Source organism: Camellia sinensis, chromosome 15, assembly GCF_055761805.1.
Source record: "Camellia sinensis isolate YWXY chromosome 15, ASM5576180v1, whole genome shotgun sequence".
In the NCBI taxonomy this organism is placed as follows: domain Eukaryota; kingdom Viridiplantae; phylum Streptophyta; class Magnoliopsida; order Ericales; family Theaceae; genus Camellia; species Camellia sinensis.
The window spans coordinates 9773686-9797296 of record NC_138975.1 but is presented as its reverse complement, the minus strand read 5'-3'; the positions used below and the strand labels follow the sequence as shown (position 1 = coordinate 9797296).

General features: G+C 31.8%; 2 protein-coding genes across 2 annotated transcripts; one reads left to right on the top strand and one right to left on the bottom strand.

The window, feature by feature from the left end:
- Positions 1-2105: 2105 nt before the first annotated feature.
- LOC114267466 (NDR1/HIN1-like protein 26) lies at positions 2106-7941 on the bottom strand. The gene is made up of 3 exons (XM_028208504.2): positions 7387-7941; positions 2795-2884; positions 2106-2246 (listed from the first exon to the last, which is right to left on the bottom strand). Exons 1-3 carry the CDS (start codon positions 7939-7941, stop codon positions 2181-2183), a joined length of 711 nt encoding a protein of 236 aa, XP_028064305.1. The 3' UTR covers positions 2106-2180.
- A 15006-nt stretch (positions 7942-22947) lies between these two features.
- Positions 22948-23343, top strand: LOC145812786 (uncharacterized). Its single transcript, XM_082908007.1, has one exon. The coding sequence runs from the start codon at positions 22948-22950 to the stop codon at positions 23341-23343; it is 396 nt and encodes a 131-aa protein (XP_082764133.1).
- The last annotated feature ends 268 nt before the right edge of the window (positions 23344-23611 follow it).

Below are 23611 nucleotides of genomic sequence, written 5' to 3'. Positions count from 1 at the left end.
TCCTTGCATTGTGCTTTTTCTTCAAGCACGGTTCGTAAGTCGGATGACCTGGGCAGCTCTGTCTGTCTAGATCTGGTTTGGTGTGAATGTGAAGGCCAATACGTGCTTCCTTCAGTGTATGATCTCTCAGATCTCGTCCTCTCAGACCTAGAGTGACGAGTTTTGGAAGACAAGGATTGAGTGTCGCCTGTCCTGAGGCTTCTGCTCTCTCCTTGTGAGGGTGTAGTGTTCCTACTACGATTTTCTGAGTGGCGAGAGGGCGTCTTGTTTTTGCGCCCCTCTCCTGTCGCCACTTCTTTTTTCTTCATCTGGCGTTTCAAGGTCTCCATGTCCGCCGCCATCTTTCTTATTAATTCATCTTGCTCTTTTATGCGGTCTTCCAGAGTTTGAGGGTCAATCCTCCGTCTTTGCCGGTCGGGACTCTGAGAGTGACGAGGACTGTTATTCCGCCTTCCCCTGCTACCCCTCCTGGAGTTATGTTGTTAGGGCTCCAGATCTGCCATAGGAGGGACAGAGGGTAATCCTTCTCGCCTTGCGCCCCCATCTGGAGTTAGCCCGTCGACGGCGGACTGCGGTAGTTCTTCAATGTGTGCCATTGATTGAGAAAATGAGAAGCTTAGTCAAGAGGTTTTTTGTTCTTGTCTGTTCTTCCCACAGACGGCGCCAATTGTACGGGGAAGAAATAATTCTCCTCGTATAATCCTGTTGACCGAGTCCACGCTCCTCCGTACGACGTCGCTTTATCACCTGAAAACACAAACGTGAGCTAGCCGGCGGGTGTGTGCCAGAAACCTCTCCGATGCCTAAGTCAGTAAGCTTGACAAATAAACAAAGCTCTATGTTCTCAGAAAGCAAAATTGTGTTGTGTTCTGTTACCTCCTCCAAGGTGATGTTTGTGAGCTTTTATAAGTTTCCTGTGGCACAATCCTAGTAGGACTGTTATTCCTCCATGTAGAGTCCTCCTAGGATTCATACTCCTAAGGGTAATGCTTATCCTTTTACACCCTCCCCACTGCTTAAACCAAGTGGGATGGTTTTTACTTTGGCCGAACTACTATATGACCGAAATAAGCTTGGCTATGCAGAGCCACTAAGTAAACCGAACTATTCTTAGTTCGGTTCCACTTTTAACTCTATCCTTATCTCGGTTTTCCCATGTTCAAGCAATGGTACGGTCTTAGACCAAACTAATGACTCTCGGTCGGTATAACTCCAAGACCGGCATAACTCTAAATCGTTCCCAGACCGAAGTATCTTTATAATTCCTGAGCCGAAGTAATTTTACCTCCCTAGGCCGGAGTAACTTTGTTTCTCCTAGGCCGGAGTAACCTTGCCTCTCCTGGGCCGGAGTAACCTTTTGCATTTTTATTGGGCCAGAGTAATCATTACGGCCTTTTTACTTAGTTCTTCGCACTTTGGGCCACAAAGCCCAACTCGCAGCTCGGCCTAATTTTTCCAAAAAATTACCCTCTCAGTATTACTTTAGTTTGCTTGACTAACTCGTCACTTTTTTATTCTTAAATTGAAGTGTCTGATCTAATAATTCAAATTATAAATAAAAAAAAAAATCTCTAATGCCAGCTTTGTTTAATCAAGCCAGATTTAATCAACTTTAATTTGAAAAGAGTACTTGCAAGTAATATAATCAATCGTATTCTATATATAATCATATATTTGGAATATAACCATTCAATAATTTCAAATAATTTATCACATCAATAAGTTTTTTGGTTTCTTCCAATAAAAAATAGTTATCTATTAGTTTTAAATAATTTATCATATCAACTATTTTTTAATTTTAAATCATAACTGAATTTTGTTAAGACCTTTTAAATTTCAGTAAGATTTTTTTTATAAGCTAATATAATAATTAACAAAAATTTGGAACCTTTTTTAGTCAATTTTTCTGGGCTTAAAGTGGTTGCTTTATCAACTTGTGCCCAAAGCTAGTCTGCTTAAGAGTGGAACTCAAGACCTCTTTTTAGAGAAACTTGATAGCCAAAAAGACTAGCAAACTAAACTAGAATCCCTTAATTTATGAGTCCCATAGATTAATAATCTAAATCTTATATTATAATTCATTCAATAAAATAGACCCATATGACAAAAACTTTTTTACTATTCAGTTAGTATATTACATCCCACCATGTCTTTGATTACATGTAGCGTAAGCCTTTTTTTTACAAGTAAAAAGCCAATGAACAATTCTTGGAGAATGTTTCCGAGTCGGAAGAGATGAGAGATGCCTGAAAAAGCAAGTGAATTTTAAAATGGTCAGTTAAAAGAAAGTATATGATTGACAATAGGGAAATACGGAATATACCATTCCCAAACGAATTTTGGAATGGAAAGAGAGGATAATAATAATAAAGGAAGCGGATTTCCTTCCGTCCTTGGAGGATTTGTTCAGATTCGTGGGATTCATTACGAATTTAATTTTGATAATTTAAATCGTTAATCTTGTTGAGTACTTTGTATATTTTATTTACATAAAAAATTAGGTCATAACCTATTATATTTATTATATTTGTCATTAAAAAAATATATTGTATATTTTTAAAACTATAATTATCGTTTATTTTTTTAGTGACAAATTCGATAAATTGAATAATTTACGACTATCAGATTATTTTTTTATATTTTTTTGTGAATAAAATATACAAAATGTCAGACAAAATAAAGAGTTCAAATCATTAAAATAAAATCCATAATAGATTTTACGGATCTAAATAATATCCTCAGGTCTAGATGAAGGACTGGAGGGGCTTCAGGTCCAATAATAAAAAGCACATACAAAATGCTCTTCAAAATCTCTCACGGCAAGAAGTTCATTTCTGAATGTCGAGTTCTTGTAGTCAATACCTATGTCACACTCCAAAGCAACCTATATAAAAAGAAGAAATGCACAGTTGAAAATTTTGAAATTATTAATACAAAAAAAAAAAAAAAAAAGATATACAAAAAAACAAGGGAACATGCATCCAATCAGTGGCTTGAAAAATCTCATTTTTACTACAATAAAGTTTACGAATACAAAAAACTAAACACACGGAAAATCTATGGATTGAACACTATGCGGTGTTTTGTAAAGTTACTAAAAAAAACTTTTGGGTAGCGTTTGGTTGTGTTTTGTAAATGTGATTTGAGAGTATGAGTTGTATTTTGAGTTTGTGTGTTGTGAAATTATGATTTGAGTGTAGAAAATTTATTTGGTAAAGAGTTTTGAAAATAGTTTTGGAAAAGAGGTTTGATTTGAGTGGGGAATTATTGATGTGACATTTGATATGTGATACAAAAATTTACAACTCATAACTAAATATACAATTCAAAATTATTTTAAAGCACATAAAAAATTTAAAAATTTTCAGAAAATATTTGTCCCGATTATGTAAATCAATTGCAAAAAAAAAAAAAAAAAAAAAAATCTGGAAATCAGCCGGACATCCGGGTGGACATCCGGGTGGTCTACCGGGTGGACAAAAAAGGCGCCTGTGCATCAGAGTTCTCTCTGCAGAGTGTAGAAAATTGATTTGAAAACAAAACCAAACATCATGCTCCAACACACGGGTAGAAAATTGATTACAGAGCACAACCAAACAGAGCCGTTGTTTTGTAATTTTTTGGGTTTTTTATGTTAAAAATGCTGATTTTTTGTGACTTTTTATGTAAAAAAAAGTTAAAAAGTCAAAAAACTAACTTTTTATCAAAGTTTTCAAAACACTCCTATAAATCTTGCAAAATCTTGTCCATGCATTTATTTTTTGTGTTTGATTTTTGTATTCCTAATAATTTTTACTATCTAGTTTTAAGTAGGACATTCGGTCCATAAATCCAATTCTCAATTTTGTCTAGATTACCTTGTCCAAAAGACAAGCTTAGATACCCTTATTAATATCATATACACGAGAGACCCTCTTTCTCTCTCTCCTCTGTGTCGAAATTTCTCCACCGTCGCACTCCTCTGTCGCTGCTCTATCGCCCTCTTCCGCCGTTGCGAGATCCAGATCCAGACTGTTAATGTATATATAGGATATACTCCTATATATATTAGGTATTGATTTCTTAGATATATTTGATATTACCATAGTTAAGTTTCTTATGGGATACTCTTTCTCATAGTTAGATTTCTAGTAGGATACTCTTTATCAGCCTATATATATAGGCCTTCTATTGCATAGGACAATTTTATTCAATACAATACATATTATTTTCTCTCTCTCTCTCTCTCTACTATTCTAACATGGTATCAGAGCTATAGTTTAAGCTCTTGGTGTTCTTTGCCTTATCGGCCGGCGACAGCCTTGCCTTGGTGCCCGCCGGATTTCAACCCATTCCATTGCTATATTTTCCTTTTAGTATCGCTTCGTGGTGATTTCTTCCTCTATCCACTAATTTATTTATATCCCAACTATCTCTATCATATTTTTTTCCCTCGCAATCCACTTTTTTTTTTGTGTGTTTTTACTTCACTTTGTCTTTCTCTATGTTCAATCTCAAATTGGTTTTTATCTTCAAACCTATTTGAGTTTAGGAGCATCTTATACATATATCATGGTAAGCATGGTTATACACCATGCGAACCATCCAAGCTGTCCCCTTTGGTGCACCACCCAAGTCGCCCCCTCTAGTGTACAATCCAAGCTGCCTTCTTTAGCACACAACCCAAGCCGCCCCCTTTGGCGCACAATCCAAGCCGTCCTTGGCGCACTCAATTATTTGTTGCTATCATCGTTCAGCACAACGTCATATGTTATGTGTACGTCATGCTTGCCGGTTCAACATCCAGTTCTCAACAACGGTTCGATACGACCCCGTAAACTGTCATAACATTGATTCCAATTAGCTCCTACATTGATCCGGCATAACCCCTTTAAACTATCCTAGCATTAGTTCCAGCCAATTCCTACAATGGTCCGACACGACCATAAACTGTCTCTCGGCATTAATTCTAGCCATTCCTACATTGGTCCGGCACAACCTTAAATTATTCTGGCATTAGTTTCAGCCAGCTCTTACAATGGTCTGACATGACTATAAACTGTCTCTTGACTTTAGTTCCGGCCTCTAATCTATTTCAAGCGCCATTGAGCTCCTATTCGGATTTTGTAATCTATTCGCCTTTTATTTTATTTAGTTTTATTTCATGTTTTAGTTTCTCTCTCCAAACTCAAGATGCTTATCCTCCTTGAGTTTGAGGGGGGATATTAATATATATATGATATATATTTCTACATATATTATGTATTGATTTTTTAGATATATTAGGTATTGTCATAGTTAGGTCTCTTATGAGAAACTCTTTCTTATAGTTAGATTTCTACTGGGATACTCTTTCTCAGCCTATATATATAGGCCTTCTATTGTATAGGATAATTTTATTCAATATAATTCATTCAATACAATACATATTATTTTCTCTCTCTACTTTTCTAACACGAACAGATCTAGAAGAGGATCAAGGTTGAAGAAGACGAAGCTGCCATTGACAAATCTGAACTCCTCTCTCTCTCTCTCTCTCTCTCTCTCTCTCTCCCACCGCTGTCGGTGCCTCCAACCAAGATCGTTCACCATCAACTACCAAGATCGTTCACCATCAACTACTCTAACGACTTCAGGGCCTGATCAGAGACTAATCTCCTTCGTTGGTCAATTTCTAAGGTTTAGAATCTAAGCTCGTTGCTCGATCAAGCCCAGATTTGAACATCACCACCACTTCTACTTTTTAGATTTGCAGATTTTTCTCTCTCTTTCTCTCTCTCTCTCTCTTTCTCTCTCTCACACACACACACACACACACACATACTCACTCACTCACCAGTTTCCAGAACATTCGTAGTCACCGCTCTGTTTAAGGTTTTTGTTCTATCTATATATACACAAGAGTCATAAACTTCGCGCTTTACAAGCCGAAACCACTTCGTCTCTTTAGCGATCTAGGGTTTCTTTCCAAATTCTGTGTGTGTGTGTATGTGTGTGTGTGTGTGTGTGTTTTCAATTTGAGATTGTTTTAATTTGCTTGGATTAAATCGAATTGAATTTCATTGTGCTCAGATCTAAGATCTGTGTGGCTGACGATCTCAGATTTGTGGCTTGCAAATCTGTTGGATTTTTAACAGATAGAAGGAATTTTGTTGGATTTGAACATAGATCCAACACAAATCAGTAGGAATTTTTTTTTTATTGGCCTTCTTGTTGTTAATGATCTGTATATCTAATTTTTTATTTTGTTGTTGTTATTGTTGCTACTGCTGATGATGAAACAGATTGAAACAAATTATTTGTTCAAACTTTAAATAGATAATAGAATAGATCTTTTTAGATAATAAAATTTAGAAGAAAAAGATAATAAATTTGAACAGGTAATAAAGTTAAACATATAGTTAAAAAATTGAACATATTATAAAATTTGGACATATATTTGACCAGATAAAGGAAAACTCTCACTTTCTGTGATTTTCTCTTTCTCTCTCATGCGCGCGTGTTTGAATTCAATAAAATTGAAGTGTTTGATGAAATTAGGATTTGGAATTAAGGTTTGATGGAATTTGATTTGATTCATTCTGCAGAAATAGCTCAGATCTAGATTTGGATTTCTAGAAATGTCCAGATCTGGATTTGGATATGGGTTTGCCTAGATATGTTGAAAAACAGACGTAAAATATTGAATAGCTTAGGATTTGGGGAAGATAAGATTAGAATTTTTTGTTGTTGTTGTTGTTGTTGTTGTTGTTATATCACAATTTAAACAAATAAAAAAAATTAAATAGATAGAAGAAAATAGGCTTGTGAAATTCAACAGATAAGAAAAATAAAATTGAACCAATTGTCAAAAATTTGAAAAGATAGGAAATATTTTGAACAGGTAGCAAAAAAATTTAAACAGATAGTCAACGAAAGCCAACAAATAAAAAAAAGTCAATAGATAAATTAAGGGGTAAAATTCAAAACAAAAAGTCCTACAGAACAAGAAAAATGATTTCTCACCAAACTATTTCACAAAAGATGGACATTTCACTAATAAAAAATATCCACTGGACAAACCTCATTATATTGGATTTATCACCAATTTACTCTTTTAAGTATTTATTAAAAGAATTAGCATTTTGTCACCAAATTTATATAATTTTATTCTAGTCTCAGCAAATACTAAAATAATTTTACATTGACCTCTAATTTTTTTAAAAATCTCATTATTCTGTAATTTTGAGTATTTACAAAAGTAGTATTTTGACCCTCCAAAATTTAAATAATTTTACTTCAATCCCTCTAAAATGTAAACAATTTTGCCATGACCCTATTTTGCACAATTTTTGGGTCCGCTACTGCCTGCTGCAAACCAATCCTTGAGAAAAGTTGTGTTTGATATATGAGATGTGATATACAAACCTTAAACTTTGGCAAGGTAATATGTAGCACCTGCACATGAGCTGCAATGTCACCAACTAATTTCATCTTAACAATGCCTTTCATCGTATCATCTTCCGATGAATCTCCATAAATGAGTTCGCTAACATTCACACACTGAAACAAAACCCGAGCTCTCACGCTGACATTCGTGCTGTGAGCAGGCTGATAAAAGTTCGGTACTTTGATTTCTCCAATGGGGAGTCCTTCATGAAGAACATGAAGCCTTGAACGGCTATATTTTATGCCAACCTTGTTAGGGTTTTGAGCATTTAAGGTTAAAGAAATAACAGATGAAACAAAAAGCATCGAGTTTGAATTGGTATCGAGCTTATATGCATCCAATTTGATGGTTTGGAGAGAAAAGACGGGCTCTCTGGGCTTCAAGACGAAGAAGATGATGAGAGTAATCGCGCCTAATGTTGCAGCGGTGAAAAAAAGGAAAATGAAGACAAAGAAACAACATCTCTTGAAGGAATATGCATTGGTGAATTCTCTGCAACACAAATAGTATGAATTTTGAGGTGGGGATTCCATTGTAGAGCTTCTTCATTGTGGGGTTTTAGGGTTATAACCAACTCAACTGTTTTAATGTGTTTATTTGATTGCTAAAAATGGTGGTAGTACTTGGAAGTGAAGAAGGAATGTGATGTTTTTCTTTTGAGTCTCATCTTTCTGCTATTCTTTTCTTGACAGTGAATCTTCAACTTCTTTTTCAAATTTTTATTTTTATTTATTTATTTATTTTATTATTATTTTTTTTTATCAATAAAAAATTGAGAGGAAAGGGATGACTTCTAATTGAGAATTCTTCCTGATTTTATAAATCCTTTCATGCCATGTACCAAAATCAATGGCAAAACTCGAACACATGACTCTTAATAAGGTACAAAGATTATGAATAAATTAACCCAAATGATTTGTACAGACCATAAATTAGGGTAAATTACATTTACCTCCTCTGAGGTTTCTAACAAATACAGGGACCTCCCGTGTGATTTGAATAATTACAATAACCTCCTCTGTTTTACCTGACAATGTCAAGATTCCCCCATTCTGTCAAATTGTTCCAAACGGTATTACTTTTTTTATAGTAAATTACCTTATTGTCCTTCCTTTTAAAATATTAAAAAATATTTTTGGATTGGAGGACAGGGTTGAAAGAAACAAACAGTGTTTGGAACAATATTTTTGGATTTATTTTTTTTAAATATTAAAAAATGTTTAAAACAAATTTATTTTGTTATTTTAAATATATAATTTTTATTTAAATATTTTTAAATATTTGATTTTATTTTTTAAAATTTTAATATTTTAAACTCAAAACACAACTTCACACTCAAATCATAACTAAACATATAACTCAAAACTCAATTAAAAAATTATTTTTAAATCTCATAACCAAACACATAATTCGACACTCCACACTACTTTCAAAATTCTACACTCAATTGTAACCAAACGCATAACAAAAAAATTAAAATATTTAAAAATATATTTGTAACGCCCTAAAAAAAAAGACATAAGTCATTCATTCATAAGATCCATAAAACATAGAAGAGGTATTATATTCCATACATCAGAGTGTTCTTCACAAAAGATGTTACATGTTAATCAGCAAAGTAAATGCCCTACGAGCTTACACATTTCCAAGCATAACTTGGTTACAACAAAGGAGAGTCAAAAGCCCTTAGCTTTGAAATGAAAAAATATAACATAAAACAAAACAACTAAAACAGAAGCTTCACCCTGAGACCTCTGAAGCTATTACCTTGGAGGCGGCATGTCATCTGTATCTGAAAATGGTGTCCCAAGTAGGGTGAGCCAAAACCCAGTAGAGATATGTTAAACAGAATATGATAATTAACTAAAACATTAACATCCGATAAATGTTTAACACAAGTAAAGATACATACATCCTCTCTATAACCAATTAATTCATTGACATAGTCCAATATTATCCAAACAGTTTAGAATGAGACTACAACTCATATATCAACACTTCAATAGCAAATATCATTTATCACTTCCATTCACTTGCCATTTTATAGAACTACGTTCGAGGGAACCAGCACCCAAATATATAAAAGATTTCGAAACTTTCACCATGGACACTCCGACCAACTTGATTATCCATGGAGTTCATTCCCTATCTCCTCCTACACAATATACATCTACAATGTATTTAAACACATAGTCATATACAATGACCCAACAGTTCACATATTCAATGTGTTAATTCCACCGTCACATTCAATGACATAATTCAATTGATTAGTTTCAATTTCCCCTAATCATCATGCAGTATCTACAACAATCAAGACTATCCTTCACCGATAGCCCAAAACAATTATTTCTAAACAGATAAATAAATCTATCAACAGATAATTTATTACATTTTCCATCGGTGAGTGATTTATCAATTCAACTACACCATTCAATCACAATTTCCCCCAATTTCAAGATTCTCAACCCAATTTCATGTTTCCACAATTTACTGAATTAATTATACAAAATAATTATTTAAATTCGATTAGGACATTAATCCCCCTTTCTTAATTATTGCACCTAAGGCCCAATTTCACCAATCATATACATATAATCCCTTTTTAAGACCTCACATATATAATGGAGCCCAAAGGTAGAAAACCCCTCTTTCAAACATTTCAAATCTCAAACCCTAACTTTTCAAGATTTCCAATTCACATCATTTATACAAAATAACTAACATTTATATTAAAACTCATAAAGATAAGTAGTTTATCCCTACCTCAAAAGGAGAAGCTCAAAGGAAAAGGAAGGGAAACTTGAAGATGCTCCAAACACGAGCATTGGGTGTTTGCTTCTTCGTTCGAACGAGGGTTTGTGCGCTTGAGCGCAAAAAACCTCACTCAAGCGAGGAAGGAAAAACCTGGACAGCAACCATATGTTTCAACTCACAACCAACCTGTTCCAAACTTACCTAACACTTCCAACAATTCAAATACAAAGAATTAAAGGATGGTAACAAGGTAAAGACAACAACATACAACCACTAGACCTGAGTTTGGAATACAATAAATGAAAGGGAAAAAAACGGGGATCGCTATCATATTTATAAAATAAAATAAAATATTTCAAATAAAAAAATATATTTAAAATAAAAAAATAAAAATTTTAAAATTTTTTAATATTTAAAATATTAAAAAAAATACAACACATAGATGCATGAAATATAATGCATATTAAAATAAATAAATAAATATTTAAAATATAAAATATTTACCCTAAAAAAATAAATTCAAAAAATTTTAAAATTTATAACCAAACATGATTCTAAAAATAATTTTAAAAAATAAAATATATATTTTTTGAATTTTTTTTCTTTTAAAATAGAGTTTTTGAAAAAGTTTGGTTTTGTGTTTTGAAAAGAGCGTTGAATTGAGCTTTAAGTTTGTGTTTGGTTATGAGTTTTGAAAATAATTTTTGAATTGAGTTTTAAATAAAAACATGTTTGGAAAAAAGTATTTTTTGAAAACATGTTTGGTTCTCTTTAAGAATCACAATTCCAATTAGAAATTTTCAAAAAACTTTTCAAAACTCATAGAGTCTTAACCAAATGTACAACTCAAAACTCAATTCAAAAATTATTTTCAAAACTCATAATTAAATACAAACTTAAAAAATACAAACTTATGTTAAATATATTTTTAAATATTAAAAAACTTTAAAAATTTTATTTTTTTATTTTAAATATATAATTTTTATTTTATAAATATATTTTTAAACATTTTAATTTTTTTGTTATGGGTTTGGGTACGATTTGAGTGTAAAGTTTTGAAAATAATGTGGAGTGTCGAGTTATGTGTTTGGTTATGAAGTTGGAAAATAATTTTTGAATTGAATTTTGAGTCATGTGTTTGGTTACGATTTGAGTGTGAAGTTGTGTTTTGAGTTTAAAATATTAAAATTAAAAAAAATAAAATATTGACAAAATAAAATAAAATATTTAAATAAAAATTATATATTTAAAATAAAAAATAATTTTTTAAAAACATTTTTTAATATTTAAAAAAAATAAATCCAAAAATACTGTTACAAACACTGTTTGTTTCTTCCAAACCTGTCCTCCAATCCAAAAATATTTTTAATAATTTAAAAGGAAGGGCAATAAGGTAATTTATTATAAAAAAGTAATACCGTTTGGAATAATTTGACAAAAGGGGGGAATTTTGACATTGTCAAGTAAAATAAGAGAGGTTACTGTAATTATTCAAATCATAAGAGAAGTGCCTGTATTTGTCAGAAACCTTAAAGGAGGTAAATGTAATTTACCCCCATAAATTATTATAATTGATCACAAGTAGACATTGTTTTCATTTCTAGCCATATTTAAGATATTTTTTCCCTAAATTTTTGACTTCCTATCTCAAAACTCACACAATTATTTGATCAATGAAAATTTCAAGATATATTAATCTCAAGAAACAATTCAATGAATATGAATGTTTTGAAATAGAGAATAAATAAAAAACTGTAGATAGCGAATCGGATGCCTCTAGCTTCTTACCCCCCCAAAAAAAAATTATTGATTGGAGTCATTGAAGTAGCTAATGGGTGACTTGTAAGTCCAATGATAGTTGCATGCAAAAGGTTAGCCCATCTACGGAGGCCCCTGATAGACCATTAGAGATGTTCTTTGAATTCATAAGAAGGCCTTCAATCCATACGGAATGATATAAATATCATATTATATTGTTTTTCCCTTGTGGCACATTTTAAAATTTTATTTTTTTAAAAACAATCACATTTTTTATTAACATACAAAGTTCTATACAAATTTAATTTTAATTATAATAACTGATTTTATATAGACTTTATTTGAGAAATATTTATTTTTTATATTGTATTCAGTTTTGTTGTTGTTAGATTTCTTTTATATAATTAATATTTTAATTTAATTATTATAATATTGGAAAAAAAATTTATCTCGATATACAAATAAGACAGAATGTGCTTAATTATGTGTATCGCACTGATCAAATTAATTTTTTTTGTATTGTATATTTTTTTCTATCTTATTAATGTCTTAATATCAATTTATATGTAATTTTTATTTAACATGAAATTATTTATTACAAAATATTTATATTTAATTTAGATTTTATATACCTATATACAATATGTATGAATAATTCGAAAAGAATATTAAAAAAAAAATCAATACTCTACATAATTAATTTATGTATTTTCTTCTTAATCCAATCACAACATATTTATATTTAATCTTTTAAATAAATTTTTTGTAGTTTTATTTTTACATATTTTATTTTCTAAATAAATATAAAAATAAAAATTAAACAAAATAATTAGAATCACTTTTATTTTTATATTACTATTTTTTTCTAATTTAATTATTATTTTTAATGTTAAAATGAGTGTTTATTTTACTATCTTATAATTTAATATATATCATATAAAATCATTATATGATAATTATATTTCTATAGCACAATAGAACTAGAATTATTAAAATAAATAGTTTAAATTAAAATTTTATTTTAAATTAACATTAAAATTTTATTTTGTAACACATATCTTAATATAATACACTATGACTTATAACCAAGCCATAATTTATACATTATAAAAATTTCAGTGGTTTTTATTTTCTTAATAAAAAAAATATTTTGATACAAGTGGAATTCATGATTTTTGGTAATTTTAATTAACACAAATGGAGATTTTTTTCTATAACTTTGAAAGAAATTATTTTTATGAACCTTTTATATAATAATGACAAAAATTTTCATCAACCATTAAAAAATCTGTTCGTATAAAACTTTCAATTATTAAAATTTTTTACAAATAAAATAATGAAACTCAAAATCAACTTTTCATTTTAAAAACTATTACCTACTAGTTAAAAAATATTATTGAAAACTCAAATACCTCCATGAAGGTTTATAGCCCTATCATTATTAAAAATAATATTTTTCTCATACTTAGATGGCATATTATAAAAGTTCATTTTTTTTTCGTAAAAGAACCACATTAGCATGTATTTTTTTAATTACATATAAAGTTCTACACAAACTTAATTTAAATTAGAGTAATGCTAGGGATTCCAAATATTTTACCAATACTAGCATTTACTAACTTTACTTATTTTATATGAACTCTATTTGATAAATATTTCTTTTTCCTATATTTTTCATCGTAAATTGAGATAATCTATAAATCCAATACCAATATTGCATTTCACTTCTTCTTTTTTTTTAATTCTTTCAAGGGTATTAGGATTTTTTTAATGCTAAATTGCCTCTTTTTTTGCCCTTATTTTTTTGTACATTATTCTATACCTAATACTAATTTTTTTTATTATTTTAGAGTATTGCTATTAGCACCTGCCTATATTCTTTGGTCCCCCCAATTTCTAATTTTTTTTTTTTTACAATTATACCCTGAAATAAAATTACATTAAAAGACATCATTTAATGGAACACCTATACACCAAATAAGAACTAACACTCTACAATATTATACACCCACCCCCATCTCCACCTCTGCCTCCAACTATATGTATTTCATCTTTCTAAACCCTAAACATGTTACTCTTCATAATCAACTAACATAAACCCTAAACTTGTTAGTCTTCATAACCATCTTAAACTCTTAATGTATCCTCTTCATCACCATCATAAACCCTCTTGAACCAGAAAGCTCTTTTCAAGTCTAACGTATTACTCTTTATTAGCTACTTTACCTTGTAGAGCAATGGAGGACGATAACGGCAATTCTGATGAGGCTGGCATTTCATTGGTAAGTTTATTTGTCTTGCATTAACATTCTTGGTCGTTTTCAATCGTTGTTGTTTTGTTCGAGCTATTCAGTACTGGTTTGCTGACTATTAAGATTATGTTCAGTAATATAGTACTGAACACAAAAATTTAGTTCAATATATGAATTCTAAACAGTAATATAGATAGTTGGTACTGGTGTGTCAAACGGTTCGATTTTTGTATTTTCAACACTAGATTGTGTATTTTGTGAGGGTTTGAAAGGAATTTCAGACGATTTTTCTGCAATGGTAGACATGAATTTCTGACGAGTTTTTCGACGTTATTTTTTGGATACCGTCAAGTCTATTCCTCTTTTCGTTGAGAGTTGAAAGGAATTTCAATGATGGACCTTTGACGGAATGTTTTTTACTGGGGCAATAGTGTTTATTGATGTAATGACCGTCGACATTCTTTTAAATAGAAGATGAATGGTCATCGAAAAGAGAACGAGGGAAAGTGTGCAAAATTAGGTCGGTGTGCCCTTGGGTGTGATAATATTATGAATAGGGGTAAATTTGGTATTAAGTGGAGTGTTTAAAAAAATCTTATTCAAATTTAGGGTTTAGGATGGAGGATGGGGGATCAAAGAAATGGAAGGTCCAAAAAATTTAGACATGTGCAAATAACAACCCTCTTATTTTATATTATGGATTTGTCGTTTAAATTTTGTAGTGATTCTATATATGAAATTATATTTCATTTCTTATATTATTTTATATAATTACAACTCTCATGAGGAAAAACCTGCACAATAATAATATTCTCGAGCAACCACTAAAGTTTGGATTTACTGCTTAAGTTACTTTTTCAATTGTTAAATAGTAAGTTTTTTTTTTATGTTTCAACATCATATTACAAATGATTAATTACTTTACACACTGAAATGTATTTATTGTGTGGATGTTTTCATTATTTTTTCTTTTTGGATTTAGATGTTGTTATGTGATTATTTCTTGGTTAGCCATTATTAAATTTCTTTTATATAGTTGATATTTTAATTTAATTAAGAGTTTTTATTTTATAATCTTATAATTTAGTATATATATATCATATAAAATTATTATATGATAATCCAACTACAACATATTTATATTTAATTTTTTCAATAAATTTTATATAATTTCTATTTCTACATTTTTTTTTCCAAATGAATATAAAAAGAAAATTAAATATTTAAAATTTCTTTTAATTTTATGTTACTAATTCTTCTTCTAATTTAACTATTATTTTTAATATCAAAATGAATATTTATTTTACTATTTTATAATTTAATATATATCATACAAAATTATTATATAATAATTACACTTTTATAATACGATAGAACTAAAATTATCAAAATATATAAATAATTTAACTAAAATTAATAAATATACGTTTTCAAGTAATAATTTTATCAGAATGGTAGAGCCAATATTATCAAGCTAAATAATTAAAATCATACTTTAATTTTAATTTTAAAATTATTCTTTTATAACACACATTGTGTCATTAAATATTTTTTTTATAAAAAATAACACGTGCATTGCACGAGTCAAGTGTTAGTTTAATAAAGTAATATTTTTAGACATGATAAAATAAAGAAAACAAATGTGAAAATACAAAAATTAGCAAATTTGAATACTAAAAAAAAAGAATAAGGTGTCCAAACAAACGGCATCAAATTTGAAAATTCCATGAATAAAAGAAAACTTTCCTAAAACCATAAAAAAACACAAATTTGACAATTAAAACAATGAAATTTGATTTTTTTTTTTAAAAAAACCGACTTATGCCAAGGTGCACATTAAATTTTGCTTATTACACCATTTTAGAAGTAAGTACCAATTTTGAAATGATTTCTAACTTTATATACAAATAATATATAATAAGGAAAATGCTAGTGTCCTGGGCATGTAAATCCAGATTTTTCAGGGTATTAGATTTGTATGGTAGAGATTAAAATGGTGTAGTATGAGATTTAAATATGAATAAATTTGAGTCATAAATTGATATTTTTGAATAAAATTCAACATAAAATTTTTAAGTTTATAGTATTAGTTGTATAATAAAGAGATAAAAAGGCCTAATTATAGAAGGGTGACGCCTGAGGTTAGACCTTAAGGAGCTGATGCCCTAGAGGTCACTCTTAGGTGGTGTTACATAGTAGCAATACCCAATCATATATTAGTAAGGCACGGAGTTGCACATAGGCCGAAATTCAAACTTACACTAGTACAATTTGTCCAAACTTAAAACATTCATCTTACTAACTGTATGTGTTATTGTCCAAATAACTAATCACAAAAAGAATAGATCTCAAAACTTATATTTTAAAATTTTATCAAGTTGCCACAACCCCTACAATTTATATAATAAAGAGAAGTAATCAGAAAAAATGGTCCCCTACACAAAATATATACTAAAAACGAACACCGACTGGCAGTGGCATCTAAAATTGTCCAGACTGCTCTGTAAAGTCACTGCCTGCCTTCCATCATTTTGAAAAACTTTAATATTACGAATCAAACATAATTATTCAGAAATTATTTAAAATTATTATTTTATAATTTAAATTTATTTTATATATAAATCTCATATTATATAAATTTAAATTTTATCACACAATAATTATTTAATTTAATCTCCATCCTAACTTATCATATATCCTATTTCGATAATTCAAATTACTAATTTTGTTAAATTCTTCGTATGTATCATTTATAAAAAAATTAATCAATTCAATATCATAACATTTGCAAAGAAAAACGCAATAAATTAAGTCATTGAATACAATAAATTAAAATATTACAAAAAAAAATTAAAATAAATAATTCAAATTATTAAAATAAAATTCATAAATAACTTATGAATCCAAACATAACCGTTGAGTTTAAATTTTGACAAAAACTCAACCTAACAATGAAATCAATCTATAAAAAAATTGTATTCAACCCACTCATAAAATTAGTGATGGCAATTTGAACCTGACCCGATGGGGACCCAACTCCCCGACCGTGATAAGAATGGTTTTTTTTTTTTTTTTTTTCGAAAAATGTCCCTGACAGGCCGGGGATGCTATTCGAAAATGAATCCCCAACAATTTTAGGGCCGGGGACGATGATAGGTTCCCCAGCCTGTCCTTGTTCCCGTTTTCGCCCCGAACCCCGAACTAAATTACTGTTATACCCCATATATATATATGTGTGTGTGTGTGTGTGTGTGTGTTTCTCTAGAAATTTTTTTGACTCATTTTAGGGTTTAGGTTCACAGAATCACATAATCGCATTCTCTTATTTCTTCTCTTTTCTATAATCTATGTCTGCGTCGTTCGTTCCTCCCTCACCGGCATCTCCCTTTTCCCTCACTGGCTTCTTCTTTCTCCCTCACCGGCTCTCTCTCTCTCTCTCATGGTTACGGCACCTTGCCTCTCTCTCACGGCTATTGTTCTTGTTGATCCTCCATTCTCTCTCTCTTACAGCGGATCGCCTCTCTCTCACAAAGAGAATCTTATCATCACGAGGCCCAGCCCAACGGTATGTGCTTATCTCTCTCTCTTTCTCCGGTCTCACTCTTCTTCATCCCTTTTTGTAGACACCATTTGATTTCTCACTTCCAGATCTACGCACTGAGCACTTTCAGGTACAGTTACTGTGTAATTGTTGTTGTTTTTCTTGGTTTTTACAGTATATATGTTGCGATTTTCTTAATTTTGTTTCGGATTTATGTATCTTGGTTGTTTCTGAGACATAATTGATTTGTTTAGCTATTCTGCTTTCAAATCTATATGTTTTTCTATGTCTCTAGGGGTGAGCATGGTCCGGATTGGACTGGATTGGGGTAAAACCAAGACCAATCCGTTATCTACGGTTCCTGAAAAATTGGAACCAATCCAATCCGTTAAAATCATGGAACCAATCCGAACCCATCCATTTAAATACAGATTGGATCGGTTTAGGACCACGGATTCACATAATTAAATAACATAAATATATATATATATATAACAATTTAATTTCATAAAAATATAAATATAGCGCTATATTAGTTCTACAATAGCAACATGTTTTTCTATAATAGCAACATACTGTTTTAGAATTTAAACAACCATAAGAAAACTGGTTTCACCATAAGTATTTAAACCATTACAAATTAAAACTAAAAACTAACAAACAAAAGTAATAACAGAAGATATTATATGGTTTTAGGTTTGAGTTTAGATTTTATATAGAATAAGAGAAGATATTATGGGGGAGGATGTATAATAAAAATATAGATTATTTGTATACGGTCCGGATCGGTTCTAATCCGGAACCGTGGGGTTCAATCTGGAACCAATCCGTGGACTACGGATTTTTAATTCTTCAATCCGGAACCGAACCGCGGATTCAAAAAACCAATCCAAACCTATCGGATTGGACTGGGCTGGATCGGATTACGGATTTGACGGATTCGTTGCTCAGCCCTATATGTCTCTGTTATAGATGATCTTCTTTGGCTTTTGGATTGTTTCAGATATATCATTGAACTGTTGGGTTTGTCCTGTAATTGATGTGGATATGTGTTAGTTTTTATGTAATGTTCTAATATGGTTCAAATGATTTGGGTTTGGGTTTAAATTTTGGCTATTGAACTTTATACTTTTGTTGTTCCATTTATATGCAAATTTTAATTTCTTATGTATTTATTTGATATTAGATTGCAGATAATGGATTTGTGTTGCCTATTCATGGTAAATTGGCTGTGGAATATGCATTTTCTTGTGAAGATTAGAATCCTTTCATTTACTATGTTTTGTTAACAACTACATAGATTACAGGGACTATCCTAATGATGCCTTTGTTGATTTATTTCATGTTATTTTTATAAAGGTCAAAAATGTCAGATGTTAACACTCAAATACCAATTAACTCTAAAGTACCAATTGAGAGCGAGGCCTCACAACAATGATCGCCAGATACCAACTCACCATCTCTAATCAAAATGTTATTGATTTAGAAGAAGAGTCTAATACTTGTGGAGAAACTATAAGAAAATCAAGTGTCGTGTGAGAACACTTTAAGAAACAACAAGTCAATGGGGTGTGGAAGGCAATATGTAATTATTGTAATAAACATCTTGGAGATGATTCAAAAAATGAAACTAGGCATTTGCATGATCACTATAAGAGTTGTACTAGGAAAAAAGTGACGGACATGATGCAAAAATTTTTAACAAACTACTTTAATAGAGATAGTCCAAAAATGAATTCTTATATTTTTTATCAAGATTTTGCTAGGAAAGAATTGTCACATACCATAATATTGCATGAATATCCCTTCTCTATTGTAGATCATGTTGGTTTTAAACGATATTCAGCGACAGTCCAACCATTGTTTAAAGTACCTTCTCAGAATACGATAAATAGTGATATTTTAAAGATTTATGATTTTGAGAAGGTGAAGACATTGAGTTTGGTGGAGAATAATAAAAATAGGTGGCAATCACAATTGATATGTGTAATACTAGTAATCAAAAGAAATTATTCATGGCTGTCATAGCACATTTTTTTGATAATTCATGGACATTGCAAAGTCGCATTTTGATGTATATATTTGTAAATTTGCAAATCATTTAAAATTTCTATCTTATTTAGTTCAATTTACATGTTATTAATAATTGTTTATGAATATTGTGTTGGTGAAAATACTAGAAAATTTATATTTTATTGATAAATAAGGCAAAGAAAATGATATACAAATAGATCAGGCTAAGGCACGAATATCTTGTTTTCTTTAAGGAGATCAAGCCCACTGCGGTAGGAAGAATCCAAATACCGATGCAGCAGTCACAAAACTATGACTTGTCCCCTCTAGGATACAACTACCTGTAATAACCCCGACCCCTAATTAACGTAATTCGTGCTTAATTTTGCCTAACAATAATTTAGGAAAGATTTGGATCTAATTTGCATGTGTGATTGCATGACTTGGTGTTTCTATCTGTTCGACGTAGAAATATCTGTTCTCGTTTGAACCTTGATCTGCAAAATTGAAAGTCTTATCGGCGTTCGAATCAGAAATTGACTTGATTTATGTGCTAGTTAGGATTTATGGAATTTTATGGTAGGTTTAATTAAAAATTGATTTGGTATGATTAAATTGGATTAAATAACATTAAATTACACTAGTTTGAAGTATTACACTTATGCCACTTAGCGACTTATTGGAGACCAACTTCATTACACTTAGAAACATCTCTCCTTGACCATTTTTCTTGTCCAAACCGTGGGATAGAGAGAGAGTGAGAGAAACTTGAATTCATCTAGAGATTGGGCTTGGAACATAGAAGAATTGAAGAGGCTTGGCAAATTTGAGCTCCTAGACTTGGAATTCAAGACTTAAGGTAGGAGATTTCCCCTTTCAATTGTGAATTTCAGATTAATTGTTTCATGGTTCATGGTTAATTAGTGTCTAAAGTCAAGAATTGGTTTAAACGTTGAATTTAGTAGTAATTCATGCATGCATGCATAAATTTCCATGTTTTGAGTTTGAATTCTAAGATTTCTTCCATGCATGTATTAATTTCACTCACATTGTGGCCATTTATCTTGTTGTCCATCAAATAATCAAGTTTGATCATGTTTTGGAGGGTTTGGTTTCAAGGAGATTCTTGCATGTCACATTCAAGTTTTGTTCTTAAGATTTTATTTGAAATTGTGTTCAATTGACTCACCCTTGGGCTTTGATTTTACAAATTGATTTTTGAAACACCTTATACTATGAGTTTACAAGAGTTTTCCAGAAAATTAGCCCAAGAGGATCGAAATTGATGCTTTAAAAGTTGGTTTTAAGCTTGGGGATTCAATCTGGAAATTCCAGATTTTGGACCCACGCTCGAGCGTAGGACTTTACGCTCGGCGTACACTCTGAGTACATGAATTCCGCTCGAGCGTGGAAGGCAATGCTCGAGCGTGAAATACGTGTATCCAGTACTTTTCACATGTTTACAGTCCGCTCGAGCAAGGAAATGTACGCTCGAGCGAGGACTTGTGTCTTACGCTCAGGCATGGATCGAGCGCCCATTGAGCGTGATTTTTGTGCATCCAGTACTTTTACTGTAGTTTACAGTCTGCTCGAGCGAAGGAAGTCACGCTTGAGCGGAGATCCTTTTTCTGCATGTCTGCTCAAGCGTAGAAAGCCACGTTCGAGTGAGACCCCTATTTTCTGAAAATTTTGAAAAGTGTTTTAAAGTGCATCTTTGCATCCTCATTCTATCCTAGGCATTCCTAGGCCATGTTTAAGACTCTATAGTGAGGTAAGAGATTAGAAACACACTAAGAGCCAATGAAATAAGTTTTGTACAATTAGAACGTGTGTTTCAAGTGTGCATCTGTTTTGTGTTGTGTAGGTCACGTGCCACGTACCGTTTGACCAAGTTTACTCCGTCTGTCTGACTCAAGACCCATTGTGAGTAATAACTTTGTAAAGTTATGTTTAACCTAAGTATTTTCTGACTGGTATGGTATAATCTGTTTTCTAAAACGCTATCTTACTAATAATGAATGATTGTCCAATTTTCTGAAAAGTGTTTATGGCACCCTTAGTTCACGTGGCCCTCGCCCGGGGGTAACAATATCACAGCCAATCTGCACGTGGCCCTTGCCTGGGGGTAACAATACCACGGCTACTTGCGCAAGATATGGACCTTTGTGGTCCTTGGTACCAACTATATATGTGGGTCTTTGGACCAATCTGATCTGATAGCTAATGGGTGTACCACGTATGATCTTATGCAAAATCTGAATATGAAAATGTATATGAATCTGTTTCTGTTTTGAAGTCTGATTATGCTCTGATTTAAATGATGGATTTTAACTTGTGCTGGACATCATTCATAAAACCCCTTTACTCTGTTATTATTCACTGGGCTCTCGCTCACAGTTTATATTATGTATGTAGGTGAGCCGGCACATAACCAGGGCCAAAGTTGACGGCCTTCTGTACTGTTTTGTCAGCCAACCTTTGTGCCTCCCGGGGAGGTTCCGAACGAAGTTTAATGCCATAGTTGTTTTGTATTTCATGCTAGTTTTAGTGTTTGCACTGTATAGTCAAATCTTGGGAAGTTCACTTCTGTAATTATTTTGTAAATATTGGTGTCCTTGACTGGCATGTTTATGTATATAAATAAGTTTTAAAATCTTCTGTCCCATGTACGTTATCACAGCTCATTGGACCTTGTCTGCAGCCCCTTATTATTTGCTAATCTGTTCTGAGGCCTTTGGTAATCCATGGATTACTGGCCGGTTACGGTGTTAAACCTATAGGGGCAGGTTTGGGTCGTGACAGAATGGTATCAGAGCACGTGTTCTACCGCACATACAGGTCCGTATGAGCTTAGGATGTCCTAGTAAGCATTAAGGGCATTTCATCTGCATGTGTGAGTGTGTAGTAATGCAACTGAATATGAAAAATGAATGTACATTTGAATCAAATATATTGAAGGAAACAAATAAGATTATGCTTGTGTTTATTATCATTTGATGTCTGTATAGTAAGATGGACAATGTAAGGGGAAGTGGTGAAAGTGAATCTTCGGAGGCCGCATGGGCCGAATGGAACAGATGTTAACAGCGTTGACTGAAGCCTGGACACAACAACAGAGACAACAACCTTTGCCTCATCCGCTTCCACCGGCTCAAGCCGAGGCAGATAACAATGACATCATCAATCTGATACAGAAATTCATGAAAATGAAACCGCCAATGTTCTATGGTGGAATTGAACCTTTGAAAGCAAAGGCGTGGCTACTTGAAATGGAGTTGTATGAAGTGTTCCCTTATACCGAAACTCAGAAAGTCCTCCTAGCCACCTATACTCTGAAAGATGAAGCTCACAGGTGGTGGTTATTGATCCGAAATGGCAATGAGAATATGACATGGGCACAGTTTAATGCTATCTTTTATGACAAGTACTTTCCCCAATGTTTTAGGGATCGGAAAGTGTCGGAATTCCAAGAACTTAAACAGGGAAGAATGGCTGTAGCAGAGTATGAAGCTAAATTCACCGAACTGGCACGGTTTGCTCCACATATGGTGGATACTGATTACAAGAAAGCACGGAAGTTTAAGGGAGGGCTGGACCTGGAAATATTTGACTGAGTGGGTGTCCTAAAATTACCTACTTATGTGGAGGTACTTGACACGGCATTGATGGAAAAAGCAACAATAGCAGCTAAGAAACAAACTACAACACCAACAACAGAATGGAGAGGAAAGAGGACTGGATTCAGTTTCAAGAAAGGCCGGTCATTTTCGAAAAGGCAATATACAGGATCCTCCGGCAGCTTTAGCCAAAGTAGCGGATCTACTCCAAAATGCCCCGATTGCAGAAAGAAGCACAGGGGTGCCTGTTATCGAGCATCAGGGG